The following is a 22755-nucleotide window of genomic DNA, read 5'->3' on the forward strand; positions in this document are numbered from 1 at the left end:
AAGAGATGGCCGATCGCAATTTTTATCAACAAAATAAGCAAGGTCCTCCCTTTAATCGGAACAATTTTGACAAACTGAGACGCAATAGTGACCTTCAAGGTAATATTGCAAAAATCTTACACCGAAAAGCCGGAGTCCCCGAAGGGTTCGTCACTCTAGAGGATATTCAAAAATTTCAAAATTATTTAACTCCCCATAATCGAATCGTAATCGTTGATGCTGCGAATAATTTTACCATATTTTTCAAAGGACCCCAAGCTCCTAAATTTATTTATCTCTTGAAAATTGGCGATCATATCCACCCCGCGAAAACTTGGCACGGCATGATGGGCGGTTGTACCTCTTGCGATTTATGCTTAAAATCTTTTTACAAACGTGAATTGTTAAAAGAGCATAAATGCCCCGAGGATACGAAACCCTATATCTGTTTCCGTTGCCAAGGAGAAGCTTTTCATTCAACCAGCGAGGAGGCGTTAAAACGCTGCGACGAATGCCACCGCTACTTTTTCCCGGGCCCTTGCTACGAAACACATTTACTTAATGGCACCTGCGCGAGTCAGAAACGATGTTTAGAATGCGGGCGGGTGATGGGCGAGGATCACGACTGCAATCCCGAATGCTCTCAATGTAAAATAGTTCATCCGCCAGGCGAGCATTTTGTTATGCCTTTGGAAACCAAAATGAAAGCCTCGCGGTTTATTTATTACGACATTGAGACTATTCTTAAAAATAATATCCACGTCCCCATTTTACTAGTTTGCGACGTAGAAACTGAAGCTGGCTTTGAAACCAAAATTTTTTACGGTGCTAATTGCGTCGAGCAATTTTTAAATTATTTATTTAGCGTAGAGCAGGTAGTTTTGACTGGACAGAAGCGTAAAACGTACCGACCACGCTTTACTAACACTCAAGTCGTAGCTCATTACGCAAAAGCTTTTGATAACTTCTTAATTCTTAACGCTTTAGTGCATAGACACGTCACCCCTGCCGTTATTTTTGACGGCAGTAAAATTCTCATGATTCATCTCGAGGGACCGCAAATTAGATTCCTCGATAGCTATAACTATATTAGTCAGCCTCTGCGTAATTTCACCAGCATGTTTAGCCTCGGCGATGTGGCAAAAGGATTCTTTCCATTTGATTTTCATACCGAAGAAAATCTTAATTACATTGGCGTCATCCCTGAAGCTTCGTACTTTAACGTGGCTCAAATGAAGGCCAATGATTATCGAGATTTTCAAACTTGGTACGCGTCAATGGAAGGATCTATTTACAACATCAAAGAGGAGCTTATTAAATATTGCATTCAAGATGTCCGAGTCCTGAGACAAGGCGTCGAAGCTTTTAGAAAAATTTACTTAGATCTAACCAAATTAGACCCTTTCTGCTTAAAAAATATCACTTTGGCGGGTGCTCTAACCACTATTTATCTTAACAACTATTATAAACCTTACAGCATGGGTATCGTTCCTTCTAATGGGTATAACGCAAAATTTAATCATAGTCAAATTAGCTTAAAATATCTCGCTTGGGTGGAGAAAATGGAGGATATAAAATTGCGCACTGCTTTAAGCTACGGGGGCGAGTATCGCGTGGGTCGCTATTTAGTCGACGGCTATAGCGAAACTCCACCCAAAATTTTTGATTTCCACGGTTGCTACTATCACGGTTGTCCATGTCAAAAACTAAATGTCTACAATACCCAACTCAAGGCCAGCAACAGATTTCTGTACGAGCGAACTCTAGATAGAGAGTTGTTCATTAAAGAGCAGATGCCCGGCTACGAGTACACATCGATTTTTGAGTGTCAATTTGTTAAGCTTTTAAAAGAAAACGCCGAAGCAAAGGCTTTCTGCAAAAGTTTAACTTTTCGACCTCAAATATCAGCTCGTAGCGCTCTCTATGGGGGACGAACGGAAAATTTTGTTCTCAACTGCCACGTGCAAGGCGAGGAGAAAATTTTCTACAAGGATATTATTTCTCTGTATCCGAAAGTCTGTCGCGATTTTCCCTACCCTAGCGGCCATCCCATTATCTATAACAGAGATTTTGACAAATCGCCGGGGTGGTATTTTGGTGTTATGAGTTGTCGTTTGCTGGCCCCCCAAGATCTTCACATCCCCCTAATTCCCTTTCGCAGCGGTGGTAAATTAGCTTACGCCCTTTGTCGCACGTGTTTAGAATTGCGAGCGGAAACCTGCGATCACACTGTTAATGAACGGGCTTTCGAATCAGTCTGGCCAACGGTAGAAGTCTATGCCGCTATGGAGCATGGTTATAAACTCCTCGATATATTCGAGGTGTACCACTATCCCAAAAAGGAATACTTCTTCTCGCAGTACATGACTGATTTTATCGCCTTGAAGGTGAAGAATTCCGGATTTCCCGCTCACGCGCAAACGCCTCTGCAAAAAGAAGCGTATATCGCCGATATAAACCGGAATGAAAAGCTTTCTCTGACGGTGGCGGATATTCAATCAAATCCCTCCCTGCGTAATATCGCAAAAATTAATTTAAATTCTCTTTGGGGTCGCATGGCGTTAAATACCGGTAAAATTCGCAGCATCTTTATTAACAACTATTACGAATTGATACGATACGCGAGCGATTACACTCTGGAATTAGTCGACTTACGGCCAATCACAGATTCAATCGCTCTCTTATCGTATAAGGCCAAAAGCGATTACGTTTCGGACTATAAACTGGGGTCGGCCATCGTGGGTAGCTTCGTCTCGTGCTACGGGCGACTCGAATTGAACAAGATGCTGCTTCAATTAGACCGTGCAGCTTTGTATTGTGACACTGACTCAATAATCTACCGCCATCTACCGGGAAAATTTGACATTCCAACTGGCAACCATATTGGTTGCTGGGCGGATGAACTCGGCGGTGATTATATAACTTCCTTTTGTAGTACCGGTGCCAAAAGTTACTCGTTTCGCACTAGCAAAGGAAAAGAAGTCAAAAAAATAAAGGCCTAACATTAAATCGAGAAAATTTGGAAAAAATTGACTTTGAAACCTTTGAAAGTGTGGCGATGAATCCGGAAAAGGAAGTTATAGTCAATGTCCCTTTTAATTTTAAACGGGACAAATACAAGCTGCAGTTGGAGACCGTTAAGCTCACCAAGAAGTTTCGCCGAACCTCGGACAAAAGAGTGTTGAACGCGGATTTAAGAACCAGTCGACCGTACGGTTTTAAAGAGTCAGCATCCGCCTCAACATCTCTCGCGCATGAATTACGAGGCTAGGCGAAGACATACGTTCGAGGGCTTGTGGGAATCTTGCGTTCCCATCGAAGCCCTGGCCAAAGCCGGTTTCTATCTTGCAGATGTAGAAACACAGACGACGCGATGCGCCTTTTGCGGCATCGCCTTGTACCAGTGGCGTTGCACGGACAGTCCATCGAGGGAGCATCGCAAGCACAGTCCATCGTGCGCGATGGTTTCCAAAAAACCGTGCAACAACAAACCACTGCGGCAAGGGTTTCCCGACTTCCCGACCAGCGAGGGCACGGATGTTTGCGACCATCCGGTCCAGACACGCCCAACCACCACCAACGAAGAGCGGTCGGGAACCGAAAAAGTGCGCGTCCATCCGTCGTGTTCGCTACAGTAGTGCGTGTTTACCAACTGCCCTCCGAGTCGCGCGTCAACTTTAACCTCCTCAACGCCCAACGCTTCCGCCAGCGTTGTCTGGAATTAGAAGAGAAACTTTTTAAAAAAACAATTACTTCATAGGGGAATTTTTTTTGGGTAAAAGGGTTTCGTTTATATTGTTGAAATATTTTCTAATTTGTGTTTATTAAGGGTCTTTGGGTTAATTGTATTTTTGATTATATATATATATATATAAACTGTTAATTAAAATAAAAATGTTTATTCATCAAGATGAATCCAACCGAGTCAGTCTCACATTTTTTAAAGTTCCAAACACCCGCTCAGTTTCTAATCGTGGGGCCAACGCAAGCGGGGAAGAGTTTTCTTTTAAGTAACTTATTGCAAAATCATCAGCTTATGTTTGACCCACCGCATAAAAAGGTTATTTATTGCTACGCGGCCTGGCAGCCAAACTACGAAAAATTGAAACAATTGATTCCGGGAATTCAATTTATTCAAGGATTGCCAACGGCTGATCCAGACTTTTGGGAAATGAATCGCGATTCCTACTTGGTACTAGATGATTTGGCTAGTCAGCTATTTAAGCAAACTCATATTGCCGATTTAGTGTGCGTGACGTCGCATCATTTAGGGTATACGGTCATTATTATTACTAAACAACTGTTTCCCAAGGGTAGCCAATCGCGGATAATTTCTCAAAACTCTTCCTATTTTATAATAATGAAAAATCCTCGAGATGTTGCCTCTATTAGATATTTAGCGCAACAAATAAGTCCAGATAACCCGAGACGTATTACGGATGCGTACAGGCTAGCCACTAAAGAACCCTATAGTTATTTGTTAATTGATTTAAAACAAGAAACTCCGGAAAATTTACGATTAAGGTCGCGTGTTCTACCTCACGAATCACCTATGTATGTCTATGTCGATTAAATTTAATTGTCATTTGAATAATGGCCCCACGCGTTAAACATCGATCAGGAAAACGCTCCCGACTCGTCGTAGCCCGTCCCTCGACAAAGTTTGCCAAATTTGTCCCTTATTTACAAAGTTTGCGTCAAACTAGCTGTAAACAACGGCGAACCCTCTTAAACAATAGTAGCACGCCCCAATTAAAGAGCATTCAGACAATTTGTAAGAATTTAAAGGGCGGGGGCATTTATTTGAGTAAAGACCGTAAGAAAAAGCTAGCAAAGTACAAGAAAATTATTAGACAACTCGGATCAAGTACCTTGTCGCAGAAAAGCAAAAAAAAGCTGTTGTTGCAGCAATCAGGTGGTTTTCTTACGACGTTGCTTGCCGCAATTTTGCCTTCAATTGTCCAAGCCATAGCTGCTAAACTATGAAACAAATGGTTCTTGTGCCCGCTAGCGCAGTAACTTCAACAGCTGCCCAAGAACACTCGGCCTTGGACCGAGAGATTGATGATATTTTAAAATCGCCATTGAATGCCTACGATAAATTATATAAATATTTAGACGCTTTTAAGAAATATTTAAGTATCGAGAAACAAATTCCTTTACCTAAATTTGAGGTCGTAACACAAGCAATGTCCAATGTCCCCACGCCGCCATTACCGGTCACCCCTAAAATGCCCCCGCGAAAAAAACAATTGTCATGGCCGAACTATGTCACGTCATCACCGACAACAAGCGCGTCGGGCAGTTCTTTTACTACGCCTAAACGAACCGAGCCTCGGCAAAAGGTTTTTAAAAGCGAAACGGCGGCGGGGACACCAACACGAGAAGATTTTTACCAGCAATATGGGCCGACCTATGTTGGAGATATGGTGAAACGGCAGGCCGAAGTTCTTGCAAATCGTTTGCAAAACACATTTTTCACGCCAAAAAGAGAGCTAGAAGAAGGAGCTGTCGGTTATGCAAATCCGGACGCTTTTCAAGAAGAAATTGTCGATGAACAAGAGAATTTAGCGGAGGCAAACGGGGACAATTTAACGGACTTGGAAAACCTGTTTGAGACGGCCTCCGCTAAACAGAAGAACAAGAAAAAACAGAAAAAACCTCGGAAAAAGAAAGACGAACTTCAAAATCTCGGTCCAGTAGTGCCATCTAACGAACGAAGAGCTAAACACAATAAATGGCGTGATATTGATTAAATGTAATATTAAGACAAATAAAAAATTGTTTTATTGCGAACAATATCTGTGTACATGTTTTTTTAAATGTAAAGATAAATATAATAAGGCGACATAGTCGTTAAGTTTAAGGTTATCAGCGTAAATAGCGTCTAATATCGTCTGTCTAGCCACGCCCTCGCAACGGAGCGCTAGGTACAGACTACAATGCAGACCGCACAGTTGAAAAAATGGATGTTGAATTTGTTGTTTATTGTAAACAACTCGTTTCCCGTATCGTTTTAAATTAACTTTATAGTATCGCGGCGACTTTCCGTAAGTGCAAAACATTTCTACCGTGTCATTGTTAGAAAAGCATGCTATCCAATGTTCTCCAGCCTCTCCAGCTGCTTCGTTATTGAATATAAAGCAAAATTTGGGCCTTTTAGGATGTGCTGGGAGTTTATTTACGGGGAAGCATCCTAAATAGTAGGGTCGCGTTCTTTTGTCGCAAGTTAAAAGAGCGTTTATTTGCGAAGTGTTCATAATTTATTCTTGACAAGGCCCGTTTCAGGTAACGAGACTTTTTGTAGTTCGGCGCCGTAGAAAACACCCAAAATTTGCTCCCCCTTTAAATCCGCTACGCGATAGACGGGTGGTGACCTGGGTATGACGTCAACAACGCGAAATATTTCGTCAGTAAAAGTGCCACCCGAGCTAATTTTTCTAAATACCCGACTAGCTATAGAGAGACGCACGTGATCGCCAACTTTAAGCCTCGGTGCGTATCGATTAATGCCGTTTGATTTCCCGTACAGTTTATTCCAAATGATTGACTCGTTATCTATATTAACATGAGCCGGTGCAATTCCAGTAGTTGAATGAACCCGTTCATTATAGGCTTGAGTAATTAAAGGTAAATATTTAACGTAATTTTTATTCCCCGTGGCCGTAATAACCCGGGCAATTTGTTCCTTAATTGTTCTAATAAAGCGTTCCGCTAGACTGGCCTTATGCTGACTCCGGGCAAAATGTATTTGCACATTGTGCCTTTTCAAGAAGGAAGCAAAGTTGCGTGAACTAAATTCCCCACCAAAGTCAGTGTATATTTTTAAAGGGATCCTCTCTCGAAATATGGTTTTAAAAGCTTCGATAACCTCGCCAGATGTTTTGTTTCTAAGAGGTATTGTCCATCCGTAGCGGCTTAAGACGTCAATGACGCACAAAACATAGCGAACATTTTTATTAAAACGTTTCAATTTCGGTAGATCCAACAAATCAGCTTGAAAAACATCGTCCATGCTCGAGGCGTACACCTGGTTGGTTTTGAATCGGAAACGTCGAAATCGGTGTTTCGTGTAGGCCGGTTGTTTCTCGAGAAAGGCGACTAATTTTGCTTTTGGCACGTGCGGTAAGGCCTTTTGTAACCTGGCTAGCGACCCATAAGCGGCCGGATTAGCCACGTCGTAATAAATTTTTCTAATTTTAGCGTCCATGTCTCAACAAGTATAAATAACGACTAAATGGTTTCCCAATAAACAACTTTATTTAATACACACAAAGGTATTTTATAAAAACAATATCAGTTAAACAAATACGCTATATCAGTACATTTATTTTAATAGCCATAAATCAAGGCATTCTTTAAATCGGCAAAACTGTTGACAAAATAAGCGTAAATATCCTCTTGATCTTCAATCCATCCGTGTTCAGTCTCAAATTGATGCAAAATTTTCTCACGATCCAATTGAGGCAGCGCTTCGTGCAAATTACGTTCGACTCGATCGCTGAAATTTGTGTCAAATTCCGAGCAGCTTTGAGAGTGGCATATTTGTTTTCGACACTCGACGTTGGTGCAAGTGGAAGTGACGTCAAACAAAGTGGTAGTGAGCTCGTTTAAAATTAATTCGCGCATGCGACAGACAGCTATCCCTTTAGCTTTGAGATCCTCGTCAATCAGCGGCTTTAAATCAATCAATGTCTGCCATCCTGTTTTGTTCAGGCTGAATCCTTCGCTGGTGCTAAAGTTCAGGAAATAACGACTGCCGCTGCCTCGTTCATAGTATCGAAGATCGATTATACGTTCATCTTTCGAGTTGACGAAGCATTCCAGCTTGAGGCGCTCTTTGACGGGCAACCAAATATGATAGCGGGGTATTTTTCCGTCAAAAAAGGACGTGAGTTCATTTTGAAACCGAAACAAAGCGTACCAGGCGTTAGGTTTTAATATAGTTTTTGTACGCGTATCCGATCTTTGAATTAATATTTTAGGTTCAATTGACTCAATGACGCAAATGTCGAGCTTTGGCGTGACGGTGTGTACTGGGTGCATATTGGCTCGCGACTGATATTGTATTTATAAAGTTTTAGTCTTTTATACGTTGGGGTGATTATAAATAATTTCTCTGTTTTTAGATATTATTAATTGGTTGTTTGGAAATTCGGCCATGACAATACACGTGACGTTTTCGGTTAGCGGAGAGCTAAATCTTAACGATAACCGCAAGTTACCAGTCTGGGGCATGGAATTTAAACCTAACGAAGCGAGGTGTTCTCTACTCAAATCAAAAACAACGACAAAAAAGCCCTTCTTATATAAATCGTAAGAAATTATATTTCCCCGGTCAAGACCTAATATCTCGAGCCCCTCGAATAAAGAATTGTAACATCTAACGTATTGATCGTCGTCAAAATTAGGCGTAAAGGGAATATCAGGATAATTTTGAGAATTTAAAGAGAATTGCATGAAATCGAGTTTGAAATGTTGGAGATCCAGGGGGTTGGAAGTTGCTTCCCCTACAAATTTTTTATTAGTAACGAAAGCCACGACAGTTCGCGAGGGTAATTGCCCCGTAAACAGGCTGTCCCTAATAAAATCTTGCGTTCCGGTGGTTATTAAGAAATTTTTCATAACAATAGAGTTTACTTCGTAGCGAGCGTTTATTCCCGAGTTTAACATCTGAGCGTGAGCTAGCTGCAGCTCTGGATTAACCTCAATTTCGCGCGTAAACAAGGTGCATTCCGTTAAATCAATCTTATACTTTTTGCCCTGCTCATTGTGAATAATAGCGAAATCCGTGGAGCTCCGATGAAGTCTAATTCGCACCTCGATATTATCTAGTAAGAATTTGGGCGTTTTGAACATATCCAGAAATAATTCGCCAATTACATCGCACGTCTTTGATTTTGCCACGCGTTTAGCGCGACGACCAATACCATTATCTTCTTTGTTAATATTGGCGTCTTCTAAAGCCGTCGCCGGATCGATAATGGTATCCAAATAATATAACATAGAAGTTAACCAGGAATTGGCCGCCGTTTGTCCATAATTTAAAAGTATTTTAAAATAGGCCATATATGGATACATATTATTAGGTTGCTGGATGGCAACGCCATTAAGAAATAATTCTACTTGACAAAATAGCGAGGCAATTATTAAATTTGTTACCGAGACTTTCTTTTCCGCATCTGGAACGGCCGTGCCGTCCTCGTGTAAAACGCGAAATTTTATTCTCAAAAGAGTTTTAGTCAAATCATGATAATTGTTTGAGGGAGGAATGATAAATTCTACATATTTAGCATTAGTTAGTGGGGCAATTGGATAATGAGCAGTCGTTTTAGTCCCCACAATATTATTATTCACCACTGGCTTTTCAAATACTTCAAAATCGGATAGAACACTTTCGTAGGTCGACATGTTTAGTCTAGAAAATCGCGTTTAGTGCGTCGCTTAACACGTTTGCTCCGGCTTGTTTTAGCAGTCCTCTTTCGTTTTCGGCCCGTCCCGCTCTGAGTGTTGACGAACCGGTCCACGCCTTTATGTAGTAGGGAATTTATAGATTGTTTGACATTTCTTTTAATAGATTCACGTGGTGATATGGTGGGGTTTTGAGCATCGCTAATAACTCGGCCTGTCAAACCCACAGCTTCGGACGCTAGCGTACTAAGGGCTGGCCTAATAAAGGGTGTAATTTTGCGCAATAAAGAATTAAAGATACCGCCCACACTGAAGCGACCTCCGGATTGGAAAACGTTTGCGTGTAAAGATGGCAGAGACGATCCTCTTTGGAAATACAGAGTATATCTATAAGGCACCATTGCTCCTGTTCTATTGACGTCGACGCCTAAAAAACAGTTTAATATATACTTTGCCTAAATTAAACGGGATATTTTCCCCGTAATCGGATTTCAATTCAATTTCAATTTCCTGTATATCGCTAGTTGAAATTGGATAAAAGTCGATATTATTAAATATTTCCTGGTTCTCTTCGTCTAGCAGCGAAAAAGCCGGCATTTTTATGAAACGTAGCAGAGGGGCTTGACCACCACCTACTACCTGTTGCCGAATAATATTGGTATAGACAAACATGGCATCGACGCCTCTCATGATATCCGCGGGATACTCCGAAGTCTCGTTATTAAGATACCGATCTAATTGATTGGCACTAAAGCCTAGCAGTCTCCCCAGCCCCCTCCCGGGTGTTGTTTTGGGAAACAAAATTGAGACCGTATCGTTCAGTTTTGAAACCGTCACGGTTCCGTCTACATTCTGCGTAAATTTTAGACTTTTCCTATGCGTCGGGGACATGGCTTCGCTCATAGCACTTAAAACATCGCTAATATGATAATATACCCCGGGAGGTATCTCGCACGCGAAATTATCAACTCGTCTGGCTTGAGACCCGGGTAAATACGGTTGGTCAGCATAGTCGGGATCTTCTGGAAATCTATCCACATCGTATTCGCTAGTCCAAAAATTATTATTATCCGTCAATGTCATTGATCTTAATCGGGGATTTACCAAAGCTACTCCCGAGTGACTGTGTTGCAAAACTTCTCCCTCTTCGGGAATGTTAAATAACTTGGCCATTGGACCAGCTACTGATACGCGAACACCTGGCTCTATTTCGAGACGAACATAGTATCTATTTTCCGTTTCCGTTTTGAGAATGTACATTTTAAAATACTGGCGAGGCATATATTTTTGAACACCCAGTAACTGATTTATAATTTTTAAATGTAAAGAGAAGGGAATTACGGCCCCGGTCGCCGTCAAATCGCAGGTATATTCGCCCGCGGGTATTTTAATTTTTGTAAAATTAGTCCTAGTAAATAGATACATTAGCGAGTCATGAACGCGATAATTGACAAATGTGTCATTAGTTGTTTTGAAATGTGTAAAATTACGCTCTAAAGGTTTAGTGGATAGAAACGTCCCACCAACGTATTCAGCTTCTAAATTTAATATATCACGCAATTCTTTTGGGAAGAGCATTTCAATTTTTGCCGGACAATGGACTCTAAAATAATGCTCCGCTCCTTGTTTAATAACGCTAAATTCGGCCTTTTGCAATCTTAAAGGGTCAAAATTGCGCGCCGTTATTTGGAGGTTTTCGGCAATATCTTCGTAAATCTTATAATCATCTGTCGATCTAAACTCGCCTGACATTTTAAAAAAGAAATAAAGCCACGGTTCTTCCCAGGGGGTATAGCGCTTTATGGTTCTATTAACTCGATATTCTAGATATGCATTGTTTTCGTTTATGGTATATTCTTGTACCGTCATCCTCAAAGGACCAGATTGATTGCGCCCTGTGTAGTATTTATTGGGGTCAAGATCAAGCAATTTAGCTAATTGGGGAGAAAATTTAATTTCCACCCATTCCGGTGTTTTAAAATTATACATGATAGCATCACCCCGATTATCTATAGTGTGATATGTTACTTCAATTTTTTTAAATACTAATTTTTCTAAAGTACGCGTTACGGCTCGATAAAGCCCTTCGGCGTTTTTCTCTGGCGTTTTACTGGCTCTAAAAGTTTGCGGTAAGAACAATATCTTATAGTTATCATAATCTTCGGGGTTAATTTGCTTAGGCTTTTCAGAGATAGTTGGCTCTGGTTTTTTCTTTGGCGGATCAACCGGCTGCGGAAACAAGGGTTTTTCATCAATCGCTGGTGGGGAGGGGGTCGGTAATACGGGTAGCTCAAAAGTAGAGGATGTTGTAGAGTCTGGAGATTTTGAGAGATCAGGCTTGGATAGGTCGGGTTTCGATAGGTCGGGGTTCGGTAAGTCGGGGTTCGGTAAGTCGGGTTTCGGTGAGGCGGGCTTCGGTAAGTCAGGTTTTGGGGGGTCTGGAAATATATATTTTTCTTCAACCTCCGTTGGCGAGGGGGTCGGCGTCAGTGGCTCGAAGGTAGAGGGTTTCGGGGCCTCTTGTTTTGATAGATCAGGCTTATATGGGTCCGGAGCTGGAATTTTGGGGGGATCCGGAAGTTTCAGAGGATCTGGCTCCGGCTTTGGCTTCGGTAATTCAGCCTTTGGTGGCTCTGTAGTCAGAATCTTTAAGGGATCTGAAGTAGACGGAGTTGGCCTAGTTGTTGTTGTTGTAGTAGATGTTGGTTTAGTTGTTGTGGTAGATGTTGAATTAATTGTTGTAGTAGCGGCTGAATTAGTTGAGCTCGGAGGTATTAGTTTATCCGAACTTGGAGGTATTGGTTTAGTCGAAGTTGGAGGTAACTGTTTACCTGAAGCTGACGTTTTAGAGGGGTCAGGCCCTGAATATGTTGGATAATAAGGCTTTGGAGAGGTTTGTTTTGGAATAGTTATTTTGGGTGGTGGTGGTGCGGGAGGGGTTATTTTGGATGGCTGTGGTTGTACAAATACTACGGGTTCAGTCGTAGCAATAGGTATCGGGAGAAAAGGCGTAGTTCGCGGTAAAATAGGTATAGATGGCGGTACAGGTTTATATTCCGGCTGGGGCTTTTTTCTTATTGGCGGAACCTCGTGGCTTGTTTTACGTTTAATGGCGGCTTTGGGAATGTACTTGTAATCAAATTTTTTTTTAAAACTATCTCCAACATTATCAATTTCGATTTCCACGTAATTATTAGTGTAATTTAAACTTATATTTTTAGCATGCTTTGATACAGGATATTTGGATATATAGGGAACATCTTCGTAATTATTCTCTTTAAATTCAAATAGCGTGGTCAAGGGGGAATCAGCTGGTATTTTGAACCGTATGTTTTCCTCTCCTAAAACTTGCAGGTAAACGGGAAAGTTTGTATCTAACTGTTTTCCCAGGGCCCCGTCTTTATATTTATTCACTAATTTAAAAGATAATTTGCCTTTTAAATACGGATGACTGTTTACATCATCATTTAAAAGCTCAACAAAATTTTGAGGCAGTTCGTACTCTTTGGTCTTGGTATAACGATTGACTGGTATCTCTATTTTTTGATATTCAACAGGCTCTCGAATAGCCGCATATTTGTCACTATTTGGATCATTTACGACCTGAATTTCAAACTTGTTAAACTCTTCGCTTATATTCACCCAATGATTTGGAAATATGATTTCTGCCAACCCAACTTCATAATCACTAGTCAAGTTCAAAGGTTGATGCAAATAATTTTTAAAACTTGATTGGGTATTGTTTGGATATATATCTAGACACGTATTAGACGCTAGAGTTAAAAAGAAGTCGTCATTCATGACTGACGCTTGTTTACCAACTAACACTGATCTCTTAGGCTAACGTTATTTTATACATAAAAAAGATTGGCCATGGCTCGATGGCTGAGCCAGGATTTGAACCTGTCACCATTTTAGGTATCACCATAGTAAACCCTGCCTTTACGCATTGAGCCATGGACAATCTTGAAAAACACTCCGTTTATTTTCATCAAAACAACAAAATTGTTAGGCCTTTAAAGCCGCTATCCTTGAAACATCTACGTGAATAGTTAATTAAACCGCATCCAATAAAATATTTTCCTCAAAACAAGGAAGATGTTAAGTCGTCATCCTCGAACTATCTACGTCAATAGTTAATTAAACCGCATCCAATAAAATATTTTCCTCAAAACAAGGAAGGTTTTAAGTCGCCATCCTTGAACCATCTACGTCAATAGTTAATTAAACCGCATCCAATAAAATAGATTAAAGATTGGGGGGTCGGTAACAAATAAATTTATCGAAAGCATTGCCTAGAGAACTCTTCTAATATTAAATTTGACCTCGATCTTTCAGTATATAAGAACCGTGTTTTAAAGAGAGAGTTATCAGTTGTTTAACTAGACGCTTATCCATAAAACTACTCAGTACCAGTACGAAGATGTCTTTACCCGCCGATCGTGGACTCACACAGCTTTTGCTGTGTGAGAAGAGACCAAATTCGATTGTTCCATCTGGCTCTTCTCAGGAATAGTCTGGGAAGAGACCAAATTCGACTCATTAGAACCCGACTTGTCGGGTTCTAAGTTGGCTATCAAGTAAGATTTTCGGAATCATTTATAACAAAAATTTAGTTTTTCATAATTAAATAAAACATTACCGATTATAGTATGGAAAAAGAAAGTAGCCCTGATCCAATTGATAGCCAAGAATCACCCTTCATTGCGGTGTCATATGTGTACATACAACTGACTACCGCAATGAAGGAAAATCGAGTTTAAGTTAAATCCTGCTACTTCTTCCGCTGGATACATTTTGGACACAAGAAGTAACGAAAAAACAACCAAGCCTCGGTCCTTGATCTTCGAGAACCAATGGAGGACTTTACTTAAAATATCTTTCTCTAACGATCCTCGATTACCCTGCCTGTCTTTCATCAAAATTCATCCGGCATCGTTTATCTTAAGCCACTTGACGTCAGCCATCAGAATGCATGAAGAAAGCTAGTGGCGCTAATTACGATTTAAAGAGCGGCTTTCAGTTAAGATTTCGACTAAAATATCAAGTTTTGAAAATCAAAATGTCACTTTGAACAAGATGCTTTTTACACTAGAGATAAGAACAATAAAATCTTTATTTGTATATTTGTCTTTGTTTCTCAGACATATTTAAAGGTTCTATGGTGGGAAATTCAAACAGAAATCTGGCAAAATAACACAAGTCTGGGTTGGTTTAGACTTGTTCGGGGGCATAGCATGGTGGAAGGCAGGAATACCCATAGCACGGTGGAAGGTAGGGAATATCAGGTAAGATTTCTCCATAAAATAACACAATCTAGGGTTGGCAGTTCATCAATCTAGGGTTGAAAAATAACACGCCCGAGCTCGGGCCAGTCCGGACTTGTCTGAAAACTTTGGTTTGAAACCAATCTAGGGTTGGAAGTTTGGTTGGAGTTGGGTAGTGGCGGCCATCTTGGGGTGGCGGCCATCTTGGATCCATGCGTATCTAGGTAGTCCCTACTACTACAATCCGCGACCTTGGCCCAAATACTTAAGCAGTCGACAGGGTCACGGGGTTGAACTTTGTTTATTTTACGGTCGTGTCAGCGCCCCCAAGCGGGAAAACACGGCGAACTAAATTAGTTAAAAAAATATTCTCGCTTCGCCACACGCATGGGCCTAGTTCATTTCGGAGGCTCCGGACCAATACAGCTTTAAATGAGCGATATTCTCGATTCCTTTTCCTTCTCCAGTCTCAGGGTCTTCTAATTGATATCGCAATTGGTTTATCTTCTTTGCAATTTTGTAGGGATCATCCCATTTGGGACAAAACTTAGCGGCGATATTACTTGCCGCTTGTGACAAGGGATGCGTTTCCTTCCAGACAAGTACACCAACGGGAAATTCAATCCCTTCCCGCCATTGGTCATAATAGTGTATCTGGTGTGCTTGTGCTTTTTTGGCAATTTGCTTTGCTAAAGCTGAGAGCGACGCGGACCTTTCAAAAAAGTCCGTTATTGGCATGCCCACGTCCAAGTCCCAGGGAGATTTCGGTTCTCTACCCATGATCAGGTAGAAAGGAGTTTTTCCTGTTGTTGTATGTGTAGTCGAGTTGATGGCGAACTGAATTCATGGCAATTTCTCATCCCATCACTACATTTTGTCCTGTGCATCCTGTTATAATAGACCTTAGATAAAAAACCAATGTTGGATAAGGAGCTGGTATATAAACTAGGCCCGCAGGGTCGAGCGTCACTCTTATCACGTTAGACTAAACTTAAACAAAGTGCTTACGTTTTAAACTACTTTTTGACTGACTTCTAAATATAACATGGTGATAGAAGTGGGATACAACTACACCCTAGCCTGAATACTTATAAATCGCAACATTCCACTTCAAGCACCAAAGCCTTAGCATGACGACATTTATGAGTCCCGCCCAGTTCGTACCAGGTGCCAACCCAGCAGCAACCTGGCGTGAGTACAAGGAAGGATATGAAATCTATGTCATCGCAGCGAAATTAGCTGACGAGGACATCGCAACATCTTATTGGCTCTTTAAAATTGGCGTCGTCTGCTCGAGAAAGAAATGAAAAATGGTTGAGTTATTGTTTAGTTTTTCGAACGTGGTCAAAAAACCTAGTTTCGTGTAAGTATAATCATTTTTCTTATATATTTTCTTATTTTAAACAAGTTCTAAACTATATTAAATATATTTTTAACCATTTTGAGTTTATCAGATATATTAATTCTGTGAAGATTGAAAAATTGTGTCTATGGCCACTGCCCATGAAAACCAACATAAAAACAAACAAGGTTCCTAATTGCCCTTGTGTTTTCTTCATTAAATTTTCTTCCCCAATAACTCAACTTAATAAATGCCAAACATGGGTGAAAGCATGTGGAAGAACCGACTTCAAAACATCGGATGTTAAGAGATCAACGTTCATTTGTTCTCGTCATTTTGTTGATTTCAAGGGTCCCACAACAAATAACCCAGATCCTGTCTCATAATTGGATTTATACCCGGCCGCATTAGTTGAAAAGGAGGAAGATGAGCCCCCTCTTATTGGTGTAACTGAAAATTCTTCAAATGAAACAGGTAAGTACACAGAAATGGCTACAAGAAGATTGAATGACGTAAAAAAATCCAAATCATTTCCAGTGTTATTATTCGACATGACAGAAAACTCTGCTAATGAAATTGAGGCATCCAATTTAAAAGAAGCTGGTTCTGAGAGTTTTGATGTTAACTTTAATAACTAAAAACCATTGCCGGGGTGATCTTTGGAAATACTTAAAAACACAGCGATCTTCAGTAAATCGAAGAATAATTATGTAATAATGCAGTGCATATTTAAGAAAAGCTCCGGAGAAGAAGTAACTGTTTGCGTAAAAGTCATGAACGAGTTAACGATTTTATCAATCCCTTGTGAAAATAAAAGAAGCATTAATGGCATTTATGAGTATATTATGAAGGTAAACCAGTTTACTTGTTGTCCAGGAAATTCTGATTTGGACCTTGTTCATTTATTTAAAACCAAACCGGTATCGTCTCTTAAAATAACTGGAGTTTATTCCGAGATATTAAACCCTGTTCATAGTATGAACTGCGAGCGCTATATCTTCTCGTACCAAAAGCGATGTCCCGCTTGCAGTGGCTATAGATCCAGTTTGAGAAAGCTCAGTTAAATCAGATGCCGGCACGCACGTTAAGATACACCAAAGTTGTGAAGAAATCTAAGAAACAGACTATTTTATAAGAAAAGACCAAGAAGGACATCAGTAGTCTGACGGTTTTGTTGCAAAAAAACTGAAAGGGCAACCACCAGGATCTTTGGCATCAGTGTTTTTGAGGCAACAAATCAAAGCGATGAAAAGATCAAAGTTTGCCATGAGATGGGACCCTCATTTTATTAAGTGGTGTATATATCTCAAAAATAAATCGACCAAAGCCTACGAGACAGTCAGAAAATCAGATATGATAAGTGTGTCAACTACAAGAACCCTCTACAAGCATAACCATACTCATCTGTACAAGCCAGGCTTTTCAACAGATATGTTTTTAGAGCTAGCCCAAGACTGTGATATAGTCAATCTTCAGGAACATCAAAAATACTTTGTATTATCATTAGATGAAATGAAGATCAAAGAAGACCTTGTGTGTCATAAAAACACAGCACTTTTGACTGGCTTTATTGATGTTGATAATAATCATAACCAGTTGTACGACATGGAACGAGAGGTTAAAGGCGTAACCACTCCGCCACTTACATAGAATGTCCTTCAGCTCATGATACGAGGGATAACTAGTAGTATTGTTCGTGCATTTGCACATTTCCCAACTAAAGGTGCCTCAAGTTCAGATCTTAATAGCATTATTTGGGAAGCTATAAGGAAATTGGAAGCGAGTGGTTTTCGAATCTTGGCTGTGGTGGGTGATGGTGCTGTTAGTAACCGCAAATTTTTTCACATGTCTCAAACTGAAGGTCAATTTGTTTGCCATGGATGAAGAAAGACCGGTTTATTTTATATCAGATGCACCTTATCTAATTAAGACAGCAAGGAATGGATTTTCAAATAGCGGGACTAATTCCAACGCTCGAGCGCTATGGATAAACAACGAGGAAATTAGTTGGAAAGTTCTTCTTAGATTGTATTTCTTACAACTGCGGTTACTAGTAGAATTTAAACACGTCTCTAAGCTCTCATACGTGCACGTATATTTGCAGCTCTACTCGAAAATGAAAGTTAATTTGGCAACGCAAGTTTTAAGCGAAACCGTCGCATCCGGGATTGTGACTCTTCTTTCAAACAAAAACTGTAGCTACAAGTAAACTGTAAAGTTCATAAGAATATTTAATAATTTTTTGTCTTATTCAACATCAAAAACTATACCGAGGGTATCTACCAGCGTAACAATGAGAAAACCATTCTCCAGCAAAGATGACTCGAGACTTGCGGTACGTTATTTTTTCCTACAATGATTCTTTCTGTAAATATAACCCTTTATTTATTTCTCACTTATTTTTAAAATGGCTGGAGTTTGATTTCATAAACTATTTGGATGATTGGGAGAAGCGAGTAATGAACCGCCCTGGGAAATTTTCAAAATCCCAAAGAGATAGCATGCTTCTGAGCAGAGAGAATGTTTAAAGATATCAACTTAAACTTAACAAAAACGAGAAAAATACTAAATTATTTTGGAATTATCAACTGTCAACATCGTTAAGTTTTTATTAAATAAGGGTGCCAAGTTGGTTTTGACCCAACATCTGAATCAGGATGTGCTCGAACAATTATTTGGAAGGCATCGTGCTGCGGGTGGTAGAAACTCAAATCCAACTGTTTGGCACTCTGGGGCAAACAAAGACAGTTTCCGCTCATTAAAAGTATTAGTTCTAGACGCTATTGGTGGTAATACTACATAGAATTCATTAAAAAGTCATCTTTGAAATGACTTCAACTTTATTTTTTTAATTGCAATCTTGTATTAAAGCTTAAAAATATCACAAATTAAATGTATCACAAAACCTAATCAGCCATCACGAAATGTTTTTATGACCATATCACAAGTCTTTGCTTAAAAAATAAGCTCAAATTTTTAAATCACCTTTCCCCCAAGAGAATTTTGTTTTAAAAACATCTTTGGCGCGATTCTATTTGAATTTATGTCTAGAGTACCAAGAGTTCGGTCTAAATTTCTAGTTTTGCGAATGTTTTCCTTAGGTGGAGTATTTTTTAAAATGCAATCTTGTATTAAAGCTTACAAATATCACAAATTAAATAAATCACGAAATGTTATTATGACCATATAACGAATCTTTGGTTAAATACAAGCTCAATTTTTTAAATTCTCTTTCCCCTCAAGAGAATTTTGTTTTAAAAACCTCTTTGGCGCGTTTCTATTTGAATTTATGTCTAGAGTACCAAGAGTTAAGCCTACATTTCTAGTTTTGCGAATGTTTTTCTTAGGTGCAGTTTTTTCTACTTCAAATCTTTCAACTTCCTTCTTTTGTCTTAATTTCGCTGGTTTAGGTCTAGATGCTTTCTCCTCTTTCGCAAGTTTATCTGCTAATTCAGTTGACGCTTTCGCTTCAGCTTCCCTTTTTGCGCTTCGGGTTAAAATCTTTTCAGATGCAACTGGATTTTCTAAATTAGAATTTGGCGCTAGTTTTTCCTTCTTGGCAACTTTCTTTACTGTTGTAGGTTTGGTTTGCTAGTTTTTCCTTCTTGGCAACTTTCTTTACTGTTGTAGGTTTGGTTTGCTGAGTTTTTGAAATACATTCGTTTAATCCATCCGAAGGTATTGCACTTTTACCCTTTTTATTGCTCAATATTTTTAAACTGCGCGCTTCATTTTTTACTTTTCCGGTATTGGATTTTACAATTTCGGTAGTCTTCGTAAAACTCTTTGCATTTCCTTCCTTCTTTGAGAGCTTAGAGGTATTCTGCTCAACCTTTTCCGCTAAAGCAACCCTCAGCGCTTTTTTGGCTCTAATACTTTCCTTCATATCATGGTGAAATGCCTCCTTTATGTCTCTGACTAAACACTTTCCTCGGGTGTTAAGGAAAGTATCCAACATTTTCGTTAACCTTTTAGTGTCAACCAAACCATGCAGTTGAGTCCACTCTTTAGTTATTTCACCACCTTCTATTAGAGCTTCACTCATGACATTATTTTTAAGGGTTTGGTTTCTTGTTTGTTTATAATTTAAGCTATAAAACAAGGCTTTAATTTTTAGGAAAAGCTCAAAAAATTTATCTGAGACATTAATCAAACCTCCACGAGATAATTTCTGTACCCAGGCTTCTGTCTCATCGGTTGTTAGCATGTCTCCTTCTTGGGTCAAATTGTTTATCATAGTTTGTGGACATTTATTCTTAATTAATGTTCGAACCACAAATCCAGCAACATATCGTAAAACGTCATGGTTTTTCCTTAGTTTTGAAGGACCATAATCCACTGGATCATCAGTATTAAGCATAGTTTCTCTATCCTTCTTTCTTTTCTTCTCTACCTTTTCAATTAAATTTTGAATCCCTACTTTGAGTTTAACCTTCAAGTGGCCGAAGAAAATTTGCAAAACAGTTTGCACTAGTGTTCGCTGAACTGCTTTTGGAAGAATTTCAAAAGATTTCAATGACAACAGAATTTTAACTATGTGATCCTTTTTTCTTTCCTCAAAACATAGTTTATTTATGGAAGATTCATAGTCAGATATGGTGAAAGAGTGTCTCAAGTTTGCCTTTTCTGATAGTTCCAATAGATGATCGGAGATCTTTTTAAAAATAACCTTAGTGTTATGGTTTTCTTTGTGGAGAGAGAACTGGCTCCGCATTACTCTGGGATTAGAACTATTTTGAGTAAAATCTACTCCGTTAGAGCGTTGCTTAACGCTTTTTCAACATTGACCGATGAGATTGAGCATGGTGATTACGAATCTCTTCAAAATGTTATACCCAAAATTAGTAAAGTTGTGGAGGCACGTGGATTGAAAATGTCAAATGCCGAAAACGAGGCGACGAAAGGCGGTGAGAACGATACAAGGCCTTGTCTCGATGAGAGTGAAATCTTGGCTTTCTACGCTAAACAATTCGCTAGAGCTGAGCGTGATACGAATGAATTTCACGACACATCTTGCGATTGTTGCGCTAGATTATTAAAGAATTCTGATTTGAGGACCGTGGAAAAACTAGCATGCACTTCAGTTTTTGACAACCACGCCTTTCTCATTTTAAGAGCTGGACATGCTTGTATGCCCTTATTGTTCTAAAGAGTTGCAAAAGGGAAAGGTTCCAATTAGATGTTTCCTCAACGGCTTGGGGGTTGACGTTCCTCCGACCGAGGTCACGAGTTTGAACATGTTTGAAAAAGCCTTAATTCAGCTTGTGAAGGCATTTCACACTGTTGTCCGGTTAGGTACTAAAACTAATTCCAACATGAAGTTTGGCGCAGTGAAAGCTTTGAAAGGTAGAATCATATGTTTGCCAATTCCAGTCCAAAAAAATTTGGATATGATACCAACAGCACTGCCTAAAGATCACGAATTGCACGTCTTGGTTAATGGTTTGCCCACTAGTGACAAAAAGATTTGGCAAAAAATTGTTCGCCTTGATGCTTTGAAAAAGGCCGTCGCTAAACTGAAAAAAATTAATCCATTGTACAAAGACATTGATATTACTCTTATCAATGAGGATTACATTGATGGCACCGAAGAGATTAACGGAACTATTGAAGACGAAAATTCATTAACTCCCGATGAATTATTGGCGAAAACGGATCCTCTGGCGCTGTTAAACAACCGCGACGAGGTCAATACAAACGGCTTCAGTACAGTTGCAAAAAATCCGCAAGCGGAATCGCACCAAATCGATATCGATGTTATCAATGATGGTGTGATCGAATCAAATCTTTCGCCAGACGACCGTCAACCTGTGGCACTGTTGCGAAAACTCTCAAAAGATGAAGTGAATGAGCTGTACGATCACTATAAAATTCACCCGGTGAATGTTCAGCCGTCAAAAGATTTGTTGGCTTCTTACCAAATGAAGCGTGTCGAAGCCGAGCCTATCAGTAATTGGGACAAAAATCTAGAATACATGTCATTCGTGCACTTGTTCCCAATGGCTCTCTATGGCAAGCACGACGAAAGACCGTTTGGGAAAATGACGGAAACTGAATACCGACTTTCTCGTCTTTTGAACGCGAATCCAATGTTTAGACGTGATTATGCGTTTATGTTCCATTTATACCAAGAGGCCGAAATGAAATCCATTAACAGTAGTTTGAATTACGTTCTACGCGTGAAAAAACCCATGAACGTATCGGTCAATGATTTCGTGAATCAAGTTGATTCTCGAGATTCGGAGCTCGAGATTAATTTAGCGACTTTCATGGCCCACATTCGAGGAACCAAGGATTATTGGTATAAAATTCTCAAATGTGTTTTGGCCATGATTAGGGAGTATGGCCCCCTACTTGGCTTTTAACTTTTAATCCGGCCGAATACGATGACATTGAACTTCACGACCACCTACGACGAGTGAATGCTGACGTGTCAGGGATCGAATCTATGTCGGTGGCTGAACTATTAAATTTAGATCCTCTTAGCGTCAGTTTACATTTTCACAAGAAAGTGAGGTCTCTCCTAAGCAACTTTGTGCTTTGTAAAGAGAATCCGGTTCTTGGACCGATAGCGCATCATTTTGTACGCGTCGAGTACCAATCTCGCGGATTAGCCCATTACCATTGCTTGTTGTGGGCCGAGGAAGCTCCCGTGATTGGTTCCTCTTCGGCAATAGCTATTTTGGAATACGTGCAGAAGTATGTCACGTGTTCAATCCCAAAAGCTGCTGAAAGTCCAGAACTTTACCGGCTAGT

At 39.8% G+C, this 22755-nt stretch overlaps 1 protein-coding gene across 1 annotated transcript; it reads right to left on the minus strand.

Moving 5' to 3' along the window:
- Nucleotides 1-19004: 19004 nt before the first annotated feature.
- LOC149657603 (uncharacterized) lies at nucleotides 19005-20236 on the minus strand. Its single transcript, XM_089844714.1, has 2 exons — nucleotides 19630-20236; nucleotides 19005-19580 (listed from the first exon to the last, which is right to left on the minus strand). Exons 1-2 carry the CDS (start codon nucleotides 20234-20236, stop codon nucleotides 19213-19215), a joined length of 975 nt encoding a protein of 324 aa, XP_089700840.1. The 3' UTR covers nucleotides 19005-19212.
- Nucleotides 20237-22755: the final 2519 nt, after the last annotated feature.

Source organism: Phalangium opilio, unplaced genomic scaffold (genome assembly GCF_054372755.1).
Source record: "Phalangium opilio isolate 3A_F unplaced genomic scaffold, DU_Popi_V2 ptg000077l_1, whole genome shotgun sequence".
In the NCBI taxonomy this organism is placed as follows: Eukaryota; Metazoa; Arthropoda; class Arachnida; order Opiliones; family Phalangiidae; genus Phalangium; species Phalangium opilio.

Coding starts and splice junctions, on each gene's coding strand:
- LOC149657603 (XM_089844714.1), bottom strand. CDS start 20,236: ATGATAAACAATTTGACCCAAGAAGGAGACATGCTAACAACCGATGAG. Junction 19,581..19,629: donor AAAAACTCAGCAAACCAAAC/CTACAACAGTAA, acceptor AGCAAACCAAAC/CTACAACAGTAAAGAAAGTT.